The sequence below is a fragment of the Mercenaria mercenaria genome, chromosome 17 (genome assembly GCF_021730395.1).
Source record: "Mercenaria mercenaria strain notata chromosome 17, MADL_Memer_1, whole genome shotgun sequence".
Lineage (NCBI taxonomy): Eukaryota > Metazoa > Mollusca > Bivalvia > Venerida > Veneridae > Mercenaria > Mercenaria mercenaria.
Genome location: NC_069377.1, coordinates 23999135 through 24013722, shown reverse-complemented (window position 1 = coordinate 24013722; position 14588 = coordinate 23999135). Strand labels below are relative to the sequence as shown.

General features: G+C 30.7%; 1 protein-coding gene across 3 annotated transcripts in view; it reads right to left on the bottom strand.

Moving 5' to 3' along the window:
- Positions 1-14588, bottom strand: part of LOC123536238 (paired box protein Pax-6-like) — a 55707-nt gene that overhangs the window by 28284 nt on the left and 12835 nt on the right. For 2 of the 3 annotated variants that reach the window (XM_045319231.2, XM_045319230.2), the window contains exon 2: positions 4201-4347. In XM_045319231.2, the coding sequence (XP_045175166.2) occupies positions 4201-4246 (46 nt within the window). In that variant the 5' untranslated portion in view covers positions 4247-4347. Of the gene's footprint in view, positions 1-4200; positions 4348-12058; positions 12383-14588 lie in introns of those variants that run through there. The other variant, XM_045319229.2, reaches the window with a different exon arrangement.

Here is a 14588-nt window from a genome sequence, read left to right as displayed (position 1 = left end):
TAAATACCGAAGATTGGAGAATATCAGTTGTTGTCCTACCTGAAGATAAAGGACATTTATAAAGATTAACATTGATCCTTTATGATTGATTCATTTTAGACCGATACGAATTACTTATAATGTGTCCAGGTGATTCAAGGTAAAAGTATTTGAAGATCGATAAAAGATGATTTTACAGATTATATCTTTTCACCTAGCTGATCTAGGCCAAAGCATGTTTGTTTCTTTGTTTGTTTACACTTTTATGGTCGGGTGTTCACAAGCATTTGCAGGTAAAATGTTTGTTTTATTGTAAATTGCTTTAAAAAGATATTAACAAACGAAATAAAACAGAGGTGCACATTATATATTAATTTGACATATGAATTTGTATATCTAAATATTGTTTGTATGTCTGCAAAGTTATGATTCAATTTCTTTGATTTTTTTCTCCCCTTTTCTCTCATTTACATGGCATGCAAAAGGCGACGAAAGTACAATTTCTTTTCAATGCGAAAACGGTCTATAGATAATATCTGAGTTAAGAATGAAACAGTTCACATAAATGGATTTTAAAAATGTGGAAAGCTGTTGTTTTAAGAGAGTATCTATCGGAAAGTCCTAACAGCTTGTAAAGACGTTGTTTGCGACCTTCATTAAAATATATCTGATTTCTTTCAACGACTTATTACTTAGTTTCTTTTGCAATAATACACAAATATAATTGATTATGTTGTTTTACAATGCGTTAAGTTTTCTGCTTATTTGTTTGTAACGTTTATGGTGGTAAGTACAATTGCGAGGAAGATGATCAATGAATGAAATATAGACTTGTGTAGAATGTTTGATAGTGTCAAGAAATTGTTTACCAGATGTCGTGATGATGCTGTCTAGTATATTGTGTATGACTTGGGGAACAATGGAACACAATTATTTTTATTTTTAACAATGAATATGCATATGTGCATATATACATGATATCATAAAAAGTAATTGAATTGATCACCTATATTTACGGGTACCGGGAATCGAGTCTGTTTGCTCAAAATTATTTTTGGAAATGTCTTGTAATTATCTACAGTGTTGGTTTGGTTGCTGTTTGGTTTTGGAGTGGTCAAAATGACACGGTATACCATATGTCCTTCAACACAGATATGTCTAATATTTTCGGAGCAAGACTTTTAACCGGTCAATTTAACTTTTTATACGAAATGTTGCAGTTTGAATGAATTTTCTTTCTTTCTTTTTGGGGGATTGGTTGGGGCCGACTGAGGGAAGGGGAGTGGGAGGAGAATAGGTTTTGACTGATCAATATGGCTACTTCTACAAAATATCTTTCCTTAGAAATAATTGTATTTTGGGGGTTATTTGTGTTTTGGAGTTAGAGTTTTGGGCTGGTCAATGTGACTACTTATACAAATATCATTCAGCATAAACAGATGTATTTTTGTGTGAGGTGAGAAAGAGGGTGGAGGCGATGACGTTATGAAATAAAATAAAGTTTTGAATTGTCAATTTGACTTACTAATCTAAATATCCGTCAGCAGAAATAGATTACTGTATATTTTTGGAATTTGTTTCGAAATGCTCATACAAAATATTCTTCTGAAGCTCAATAAATGTTAAAAAGCAAATTTCTACGATAAGGCCTATTTTCCTTTTGGCATGACATCATTTTGGGAGTGCCTTTTGATATTTTCTACATCGAAAATAATATAGATACTGCCAAGGTTAGAATTTTTGTATATGTATGCATTTTGCTAATTTTTGAGAGGTTTTATTGAGAAATAAAATTATATAGTACAAACAGGTACAACAATAATAAAGATGTGACACATAATTATGTCCAAAATATGTTATGCGACAAAGACGTCACTATTATGCTGCAGTAAAAATCTAGCATGCAAACATGGTTTAATACGCTGTCCGTCAAATTGTATGTTCTAATGGCTTTAAGTTACAAATTTTCTGGTGCTTCAATACTTAAAAAAAATTATTCTACTTTTTTCAGAACTATAAGAGTGTGTTTACTGACAAAGACTGTGTTATGAAATTTTGATTTTGGACAAAACATATATGGCTATACCAGATATGTGATTCATGTAAGTAACTGGTCACTATATTTAGAACGGAAGAATTTTGATTATTCAATTAAAACATGCTTTTTGAAATCTAAATACGTTTTTGAAATACTCGTTATAATAATAATAATAATGATGATGATGATGATAATAGTAATGATGATGATGATGCGAGCATTTTCTTTCTTCCATCATTATTTACTCCATTATTATCATTCAAATATCATTATTTTTGCTACTGTCATCACTAATATTAAAATCAAATATGGTATTTATTTGATAGTTTTTAGTTACCTTTTTTCAAAAAAAAATCTGCCTTTAAAAATAATCAATAAGTATGAAAATAAAATATATTGTTTCATTCCTATTTTCTTAATTAATGTAAGCCGTAAAATGATAAATAAATTATATGATAATTGGAACAAGAAATTCAGATGGATTAATTACTAAGAAATTAAAAATAAAAGTACTGTCAAGTTTTATGCACGACAACATATATTAGATAATGCCAGAAGCATTTCCCATCGTGCTGCCGTATTTCATAATGTTCACGTACCACACACGGGTTTTTGATGAATTTGGCATGACACAAGCGATGTGTTATTGTCAAAGTTGTTTGCTTTCTTTGTATTACATGTTTGAAAATTTAAAGAAAACAACCGGAAATATGTGTAACAACAAGTTCTATAAATCAAAGAACAATTATAATTCCGCGAAGACATTTTGCATCAACCGAAAACGTAATATATCTGACATCTTAACATTCTATACGCGAATTTACATGTTCAATACCGATTTAAATTCCACATAAAATGTCGTAAAACTGACATGATTAAATTTTTCCCGAGCGCGCGAGTAATAAAATTGAAGAGATTTAGCAAACTTCCGAACGGACTATTGAACGAGTTGAATTAATTGTATTGAAGATTAGGGTGAAATGACGCCGAAAAATTAATACTCTTTAGTTTTATGCTTAATAAAACTGGGGTATTTGTAAAATTAGCAAGTATAAGCCTCTAGCCACAGCGTGGAAGTCTTATCGCAGCGGAATGAGTCCAGTTTGAGACGTTTCAGGTCACTTTTCGGGATGAAAATTCATCTTGCTGGAAATCCATGGCTCAGAATACAATTAACAGAGGCTTTAAGGAAGATTCCTATGAAAATGCATAAGTTCGATCGAGAGGAAGTGGGGAGATGTCACGATAAAAACGCTGTTTCACAAATGTATTGTGATTCACTCAAAGAGAAATTGTTTTTGCCGTTTTATGGAATGTGTAAATGTTTGACCTGTTATGTTCTATGATTTATTTTTGTGTAACATAAAGAAGTTTCAAATTGCGTAATTGTAAATGTGTAATTATTATAGTTTAATAAAATATTCATAAGTGTTTTACCACATAATAATGAATGCATTGTTTTTCACCTACATGTTCATTCTTGTTTATATTGGTGTTGTATTTTACTTTCTGTTTGTGACATTCAAATGGTAATTTTACATTAATAATGTACAGCTCACACTGCTTAAAGCTACGGGAGAAAGTCCTAAAATATCCTTTCCGTTCAAAACAGTTGGAGTAAAACAAATAAATAATATAAGAAAATGGTACAAAACTAAACAACATGACTGCTATATAATTTCACAATTAAATATATCTGAATATTTCATTATCAACTGGCATTTGTATAAATGTATTGTGAACATTTTGTTCTGTAAAAAATGATAAATTGAAGGTGTTTTTACTGCATGTGATATATAAAATTATAACAAGACTTCTTTGATATGCGTTTATTCTTTTGCACGATGCAGCCTTTCTTAACAGTTTTAACATCAATATTTGAGATAAGAAAGCTGTGTTGATACATTTATGTACATATTTAAGATAAATCAATGAAAGCTGCTGTCATATAGTACAATTGCTTTAAAAGGACAAATGTTGTTGTTTACAATGATACAACATTACCATGGATAGTTCAGATGTTTGTTATCCACATGTATAGATTTGCTTGTCCCATTTATAGATGCAACGATAATATGTTTTTTGTTTCAAATTCAAAAAAAAAATCTTAATGTTTTGAAAACATTTTTTAAAAATTAGTAAAGTGTGCAAAATCAAAGAATTGTAAAATGAACCTTGCTTACCCTTTGTTGAGGATAATTGTTTATCTTCCAGTGATGACATTGTCATTAGGCTTGTCTGTTTTTAAAAACCTCTTCTTCTGATAGATTTGTCCTCCTATAGTCCACTTCCAGATACCTCTTTACTGATGTATTCCGCTTTTCTTGTCACTGTCAAAAATAAAACAAATCCATGCAACTTTTTTCACATCAATTTTCATCCATTTCCTACCAAAATCACTGTCCTCATATACCTCAGTGATATCTTACACCATTTCCATTTACTCCAATATGCTTAACATGGTCAGCTGGTTTTGCTGACCCGTTCACAAACGGTGTTCAGTTTTTTCCCTTTTTTCCTTCTTTGCTCTTGAGCGACAGATGTTTTCTAATGCGTCTTTATTGGATTTTAAACACGTAAGAACGGATTGTTATTCTTTGTATCAGATATCTAAAGCTTTCAATTGTTTTATGAGTTTTCTTAAGATAGTTTCATTAATGTATGCAGTTTCATTAATGTATGCGAACATTACCTATATCTTTCAAATAATTTCATACATGAGTATCCACCATTATGTACATGGTCAAAGGGATATAATCATAAACGTCAAAATATGTGCTTAGTAAGTATCACAAATCTCTGTTTTTATTGTTTAACAGTATCCATAAAATGCAATTTTTCATAATTCATCGCGTATGACTAGATAACAATATATTAAAGTAAGATCACATAAAATCACAACTTCTCATGGTTATAAAATCCAGAAATATATAGTTATTCCACTTCGATGGATAATTCAAATATGGTCTTTACAATTTGTCATTGTACGGTATGTGCTTTTACCGGGCGAATGATATAATTAACATAGGTAGCAGTTTTACCTCGTTGTAACGAACCCTGTGATTGGACATGAGATTTTTAATGTTTTATGCAGTCAATCAAACGGGCGTAAATCGTCCCTATTTGGTATTATACCCAATCATGAACGTCCCGGGACCTCTTCTCAAATTACATTATTTAAAGTATCATTTGCATTGGAAAATATTTCTATGCATGTACATATATTTTGTCAATATTGATGTGTATAATGACACAGACTGTATTTAAATCATAGGCCTTGTCCACCAAAGTGTTCAGATAATGGACAAAAACCGTTAAAACCATGAAAGCAAAGATGAAACATATATATATGTTTAAAACTGTCGCAGCGAACCTGTTTGTGGTCCAAAGAAAACACTAACGCGTATTTCCTGTGTACAAAAGCTATCAAATTCGAGATATCACTAAAGATAGACGTAACTGATATCATATTCTATGTCAACATTTCAATGTCAAAAATCGCAAACTTCTGGAAAAAAATCTCGGCTACGTCTGGTTTGGTTTCTATAAAATTCTTTACTTCATTTTTTGTGGGACTAATGCTATTTCTTTTGATTACATATTCAAAGTTTACCCGCGCCTTTGTTCATTTTAGCAAATCGAAATGCCTATTCTTCAGATTTTTTATTGACCCTACTCAACAACGCTCACTATTGTGACATGCAAATGTCATGAATGTTTAGATAATGACAGATAAAGTATACATCTTAGTGTACCTAATATGAAAACTTTCTGTACAATTTTAATATAACTTGTAATTAGTGAAGATAAAGTACTTGCGAAACTAAACTCGCATCCATTAGGTACAGTCGCGTTCAAAAAATGCAGCCCCTAAATACGCAACGCTACAGCTGTGTATGTGTGGATGTACACAAAATCGATGTGTACACAAAGTAAAACAATTATGCAGTGAGGACAAAACAAACTAATACTCGTATAGGTCACCTTACACCTTTGAACAGTCAGTGGCAAAACACAACTGAGTAGCTTCAACCACTTGATTCCGCGCAAACCCCACTCTTAATTCAAAACATGTTCCAGGTTACAGAACAGTTTACATGTGGTATTGCTGATAGGTGAATCACTAATACAAGTATCAGGACACGTTATACTGCTACGAACAATGACAGAACTCCCCGCCTGAGCAACTAGACAAGCATCTCTCTGATTGACTTACTCTTTTAATGCTTTCTGTCATTATTCGTAGTGGTGGATATGTAAACCACAATATGTTCATGTAAATAAAACGGGGAAAAAACAGCATATACCTATGTACCTAGGGTAGAGAAAAATTAAGGAAAATCCGTACATGTTTTCGTCTAGAATATATTCACTTTTGAGCACTTTCACAGTATATCTAATATCATCAGGTCATACACTATCAGTTTATTTATCAATGTACTTTTTTTGTTAACTGAACAGTAATTGTAAATTCAATCAGTTGATAAAAAGGATATTTATTTGTTTAACGAATATTAAGTATTGTGTAACATGCCTGACGAGTTACTTCCCTTGGTATTTCTGAACTTGACACCATTTACGAATGCTCATTTTATGTTGTTGTCTAATCTAGAATGCTTCCATTTTCTTTCATATTATTGCAGACACATTTCCCGATTTTACTATTTTCATAAACATGTTACGAACTGCTGTATTATTGATTTTCAATTTGTGTTCTTTCATTTGCTAACTGTACATTTCCGAGAAAGAAATACAGAAGATACAAAATTTGTTTAGATCGTTAGATGACTTATTCCTTATTCTTAATGTCTTAAGAGCCAATTCTACATAGCTATAGACAATTTTTAGGTTTAGTGTCTTTTTTCTTACTACAGTATATTCTCAAAGAAACTACTCTATTGACATTCTCTCTCTGCCTTCTGTAATCCAAGACGATAACGATCCCTATTAGTCGAATGTCTGATATGTTAACCATGGCCTAGAGCGAAGCTCTAATGGATGCTATAACTAAATGATAGGTGCACAGATCTTTTACTTGAATACTTGTATTTTAGATGCTCTTCTTATTTCTGAAGCTGTTTATTTTATAATAGTAATCAACATAGCTGAGGACATGATAGTCGTTAAGTTATCACTTTTCTCAATTGAGCTTTCAGAGGAGACTTGATTTTCCATGAGAGCAGTGTGCAATTTGCAGCAATTACTATAAGAGACCGCGATTAGGGAGTGGCGATTAAAGCGAGAATTTGTAGGCCTTTCAAAATTCCCCACTGCGGGAGGAAAAAGGACTGAATGGAGAGGACGATCCGGGAAAGGTGTTTTTGTAAACCGATTATTATCACGTTTTCAAAAAATTGTGTTTATATCATCCTCTAATTTATTTTTCTTCTGGATCAAGTTATTATGTATGACCAGCAGTAGACTTTTTTCATCTGGTTCAAAGTTTGTTATTCTATTCATTAGCGATGTGTCCTTTAGATGTTTGCCGAACTTTGAACTTCCTGTGTGTCTTTTGAGGATAATGTTCATTTTTATTCAACTTCCTGACACGGTGAAAAAAGTTTTACAATCGCATATAGTGGTTTGATTTCTAATGCTCTGCTTCGATGTAAATGTTACATATACTCAAATTATACAAGATTTCAAACTTTTGTCAAACTTTATTCATCTTTGATTAATAATTTCATTTTTCCGTGTGTTTAATAATTTTGGAATTTTAAGTGTTTCTTCGATAAATTTCTGATTTTTCAATGTTATTTGTTTTGTTTTTGTCTCAACTTGTGTACACTTTGTATATATTAATATTTTAGCATAATCCGTGCACATACATAAACAACGTAAGTATAAAATAGACACTCTTAAAAGCATAGGCAATCATTTCTTATTAACTATATAATATTGTTTATGTCTTTGGTGATATATTTATAAGACCAACTGTAATAACAATATAGACATGACAAGAAATGTTTAAGAAAATGAATTAATATAAGTTTTCGATGAAAGCTTGTTTTCAGATCCTTACATTATTTTGATTATATCTGATTTGATATATTGTATGTATGTGATTTATGTACATGATATATTTAATAAATACTGTTTAAACTAAGAAATGTTTGGAATTGTTGTAAACTATATCGTGTAGACGTTCAGCAGTAATCCCGTGTAGACGTTAGCAGTAATCCTGTGTAGACGTTCAGCAGTAATCCTGTGTTTTATGTATCTTTTTCCATATTGTTCCCCTTGTCACAACTTTCCTAACGTTAAGTAAAGGACAAAAACGAAATATATATATTAATCATGTATCCCAAAAAAAGCCAAGAAAAAAATATACAAGTTTTACATATAATTTATGGAAACAATTTGAAATGCTTTTGATGTTATTATAATGCGTAACTCGTGTTAGAATACCGTTGGTTGACCCCAGCCTTTGAAGGTGTGTATATGTACTGTTAATCAGATAGTTGTTCTAGCTTTGATACAAGTAATTTCTCAAATATTACACAATACTGCTCTGATATGTTTTCATTTTGCTTGTTTCTTTAAACATTTCCTGAATATATTTTATATAATATACGAGCCTTGCAAAAAGAAGTAACTGTGTTTCAAAAAAGAAAACGTTACAAAAATGCATGTTTTAACTGTTATGAGGCTTTGTCCTATACAACTGTGTTGCAATAACATTACTAAAATGCACAGATTCGGCGACACTTTATGCTACAACTGTTTCTGAAAAATACCAACTGTGTTGCAATAATATTAGCTAATCTTAATCAAGCACAAATTATGAAATTATGGAAATTGAAATTTTAAACTGGTTTAGGACGCTCAGTTCATAAAGGCACATATTGCAATTAGTATATAAAAACTACACATTTATTCTGTTCTGTTCTGTATCAGACTTGTAATTAACACGGTAAACAATGGTAAAAATACCCATCATAATTACAGCAGCGTTTTAAATTGTAAATGATTTTTATTATTCGTCGTTATTTTTGCATAACACGTTGCGATTCCTTAAGGCAACGAGTGTGTATTATTGTAATCTAGTGATAACTATGTATTATTGCAATCGTGTTGTTATCGCCTATCCTGGCTGATACTGGCCGCTGGCCTGAGGCAAGTATCACTTGTACGAGACATATGTCAAGACAGATCTGATCAGATTTTGTTATAGCACATTCTCGTGGTTGCAAATTTTTCTCTCTGGACTTGAGTTCAAGGTCGAAATATTGGCTTTTTGTTTAAGTATCTTATATATGCTATGGCCGACAATAACGACCCTGATTTTGTTTTGATGAAAACTGATTCGATAAATGAATAAAATTTGTTTGTAAAGTGTACATTTTTTTTCAACAACAAAAAAGCAGCTGTAAAAGAGAAGCAGCATCAATGTTCGTGACTCCCAAATGAAACTGTCTCACTGTAACGTATATTGCGTTGTCACGCGACATTTCGGGTTGTCTTTCCTGTCTTCTGATGTCTTTGGAGACCCATCGAGGAAAGAGACAGACGGTAAATTGATCATTTTATTGTTTGTATTATGTTTCATTATTCAGTAAGTATACCTTCTTCGCATCAAGAAGTTTTTCAAAGTTCAAATTAATCTGGTTTATTTACTGCATTTCACCTTTAGTCTTCTAAATACCTGTTTTAACTTTAATTTTCTATTGTCTATCAGTTTTTGAAAAATCTGCATTAGAGAAAAATTTCTATTTGCTAAAAGTGTTTATGAGCCGATTGCTTGAAGCGAGTATGAAATATAAATGTTAAATATGTTGATCATTTAAATTTCCTTATAAGTTTTAGTTTTTGAGTGAAAGAAAAATGATGTTCCGAGTTATCTCTCTTTTTTTGATTTATACAGTGGCATTTCTTAAAAGATGATAATAGTAAGTTATCAAAATCTGACTTATAAGGTATATAAGACAAGCTGACCGAAAGTTCTTTATTTCCGCGGCATGCGTGTATTTTATAAAGTATATAACGTATGCTTTGTAAAACTTTTTTTTCTTTTTACATAACGACGTAATATTAACTATGAATAAGAAGTGTTTATCAAGGTACTGATACAAAACATGCCTTTATGTTTTTTGTTTTGTTTTGGCGATGGAAACAAAAGAAAGAAAGGGGATATATAATTTATATTCTATCATCATTTAATAAATGCATTTTATCAGTCTGTACATTTTTTACTGTTGTGTTAGTGGTATATTCTCATGCAATAGTGCATAATTAATCATTTTTTTGTACATTATAGAGGTTACATGTTATAAAAACTATGTGCTTTCTAAATCTTACTGAAATATTCATGACGTTTTCATTTTCATAACATTTTTCTGTCATGTTAGATATAAGACTATTAACTGTGATGAAAAGTTTTTGTTTTTTTTACTCGAGCTTTTCAGTGCACACATTTATTCTAAATGATTATTTGTTACTTTTTCTTATATTTTACCCTGTATCATTACACTGAGTGTAATTTGTGTATACACAGTATGTGTTCTGTGCATATTGTCATGTTATGGAGGATTAAAAGAAATAATAAGGTAAATAAAGCGCACTGTTTCAATATTTGATATACAAGCAATATTCCTAAAAGTTTTTGTTTTGTGTCTGTAATGCATCTATATCATTCAGTCTTATATTATTTAAATATCATTACATGTACAGTATATCAACATGAAATAGTTAATATGCATAGCTAGGATATTATTAAATTTCATCTAATATAATTGGTTGTTTCTTTTTAACATCTTTGTCATTTACAATATATTTGTCATTTGAAAATGTTTCGGAATTCGGAAATTTTAAATTATTTCTTTACACTTGTCAATTTATAGTTATAATGTAGTTCAAACCCTGCAATTCTATATTATAGCAAAGATATTTAATATTTTTATAAACTTACATTTTATATGACTGTATGCATTACAGTATATTTTCATAATATATTAACACATTCTGCGGACAGCGAATAATACTATTTTAAAAAGGGTTTAATTCTCCTTAGCCAGGATTATTATTCTTTCATTTGATTCTTTATCCATACAATACACACTTGCTAATATTAAAGAAATAAACCAGATCATTACAAAAAGTGGATTAATTGTTATTATCGCGGTTCTTAAAAGAATTCTCAACAACGGTAACTTTAAAAGTGTCCAGTTCTTAAGGAAATATTATGCTCTTGACTTTCTATGTTGCATTTAACAATTATAGTTGTGTTGTAAAGATCGCTGCAGATAAGAGCTTTTCCAACCACTTGTAAAATTACAGATCATTAACTACTTATCTAGATAAAAATAACTTAACGGTTTTTAATGCAAAATATATTTACTGATACAGAATAGTCTTATAATGACTATATATATATATATATATGAAGTCAATTAGTTATAAATATATTTGCTTGAAAAAAAATCATTTTAACATTATCGAGCGTTAAGGAGCGGGTCTGTATGTCTTTTCAGTTTTATAATTCAGTTAAAGCTGTTTGTAGGAGGTGAAAATAATAAAATAATATTTAGAATGTTTCAAATGCTAAACGATGTTCTACTGTTGTCTTATTGTTCTATCGTATCCTTAGAGGTATGAAATATCGTTGTATAGTGGCGACATTAAATACTTCAGAAATGTTAATATTTTCATTTTCTTGTGCAAGTTTGTACTGTTTTTGTGTACTTTGTTTTTAAAAAATATCCCGTCGCCATACTGAAGGACATTTTTGTTTTAAATATGCTGGTTGCAGGGCTGAATGTATTTATCTTAAACAGTTTTCCAAAATGCCAAACAATACCAAGTGATCAAATTACCCACTTATACAACCAAACATGAATATAAGTTACAATATTGCATTTTGGGAGAATGAATAGAGAAGGCCAAGTACTGGCTGTGATTTAACGCAAATTAAGTTTGCTTACTGGGGCGTTTAGCGAAATAATTAGCAGACGACAAATCACATTACTGTTGGGATCTAACTTTCTTGTTTTACTGAATATTGCCATTAATACTCACAACAGTGTAAACAAAATTTATACTTACAGAATAAAGATGCACCTAAATCCTGTTTATTTTTGTTTTAGTTAAACTCACTTTTTGTTAAATGTTTTGAAATAATACAAGTCCAAGTTTTTACACTGCGTAATTAATAAAGTCCTAAATCACGCATGTTTGTCCATAATTGAGAAGATTTTTCAGAAAGCATTAAAGAAACTGTAAAATCATAAAGCTAACAATAATGGTCAATCGGCTATGAAAGTGTTACACATGAACTGAGAATATTCTTATCGTTTTAATCGCGTAAGCAATAACGTGCACGAGATCCACGGTGGTCCTTGCTTGCCAATGAACACAATTTCCCGGACGATTTCTTCTTCCACTACTTTGTTTTATTACACGACGTAATTGCAGATCACGCCTAAATTCAGAAGCATCTTTTCAACCATAAAAGCTAGCGATATGCCTGGCGTTAAGTCTCCACCCCCTGGCGGAGTTTACTGCGCGCTTGTCCAATAACGCTCGACGACAAGTGTAACACGATCCTAGCCACAAGCAATGTAGGAGAAATTGTTTACAAGCAAGTGTATATCGAAAACACATATAATAGCACGGACATTAAACAGTTTAAGATATGATATTTTATAACGTATTTTTGTATGTATTTTGGAACAGTTTTCCCAAAGAGCGGCATTGTAATATGTGTAAAAAGTTTAGATGTATGTTAACTAATATTATGCACAGAAATTGTATATTAAATTTTTTGTAACAAGAAATTATCGCAATATTTTTGTAACAGCACGCTGATATAACACATTTTTGATTTGACTGTTTTTCTTGTTGATATCTGAAGGTGTATTTTCAAATTCAGCTGGTGAGTGCATAACACAGTGCTTTTATAATGCTGATAATAAATTTTGTATAAAGAACAGTTGTTGTTTCTCTTTAATATAATCAAAAACGCCGCAGTGGAATATATTCCTAACACCGGACAAAAAAAAATCGGAATATGGTTACGCGTTTCTTTTAATTCCCATGCGCCACTGTAACTCTGAAAGTAGTATCGTGGCAGAAAAGGAGTCACAGTGTCTAGCTCTCGAGCAAATTCGGTGATGAAATTATTGTTATATTTTTAACTGAAATTATTTTATTAAATACAATGGCGGAAAATATTTCAGTTGAATATGCGGGTGTTTTTTTCACAGCGTAATTGCGTAATTAAATGGACTTTCAAGGCCGATGCAATGAGATTCTAAAACTGGAATCAGTTTCATAGAAAGCTTTTCATAATTGTAAATAGATTTCATGTCACTTTGTATAAAAGAAATATTTATGAGCTGCGTTGACATTGCTCATTGTTTTGACTGACATTCGTCGTATGGATTAATATCAGGATGAAGATTTGTTATGGCATAATTGTTCAAAGATAAACCACACTTTCTTTTCAATTGTATAAATCATGCACTTGTTTTTTTTCCTCTTGAAATCGATTGGAAATACACACTGCTGAATTTGAATGAATTAGCTGCTCTCTGGAAAACAAACACACTGCCTCATTTCAAAAGCAATAAAATATAATTTGTCATCTTGAAATTCTTGCTGCCGTTATATCAAAATGTTTTCATTCCAATAAACACTTTTTAAAAGATCAAATGTAGCAGAAACGTGGGACGGGAAAGCTGACAAAAACGTACTTAACGACAGGCTATGTATCTACCTCTACAGCAACAGTTGCCAATGTTGTCAGTAATGACAACATAACGAAATAGCAACGTAACGATGGCAACAATCATAACTACAATTACTGCAGTTAAAAATAATGAAAAAACAAGTTGCCATAATCGTTAATAAATGTAAATAAAATAGTCCTGAATTCATTTTTGATATTTAAAAAAAAATGCAATGTGTATATTATTTTGTTGTGCTCATTATGATAAAAAGAAATACCGCAAAGTTAATATCAGTTACGTTGTTAATATATTTCAAATTGACATCCTAAATAAAAGCAAAGTAAACATTAATACACCCTCGTAAACAAAACATAATAAAAGAGTTTTTTTTTTCTAATGGTGTCTTGAAATGCGCTTTCTTTGGTTTAATTCAACATATTTGTACGTAGCGACATAAAAAATATGAATATCAAAAATGAAAGTAAATATGATATGATATGATATGATATATAATATAATATAATATAATATAATATAATATAATATAATATAAAAAACATCTTCACTTAAATTTTAACACGGAATATCAAATTAAATATCATATCAAAAATGATAACAAGATGACCTTCTGAAAAGTTTTACTAGACACTTAGTCTGTAAACTTTAAGGAAGTCTGATAGTCTTATTATTATTGTAAAATACAATACAAGGTCAATACAATTCAATACAATACGAGTTCAGTACAACACAAGTTCAATATAAATTCGATACAATGCAATGCGTTTCGATGCGATCCAATTTTATATAACGTGAAATGTCAATATAAATTCAATATAATTCAAAACGATACACTAAAGGCTCAGTACATGGCTAATATAAGTACAGTACAACTGATGTATGATGTG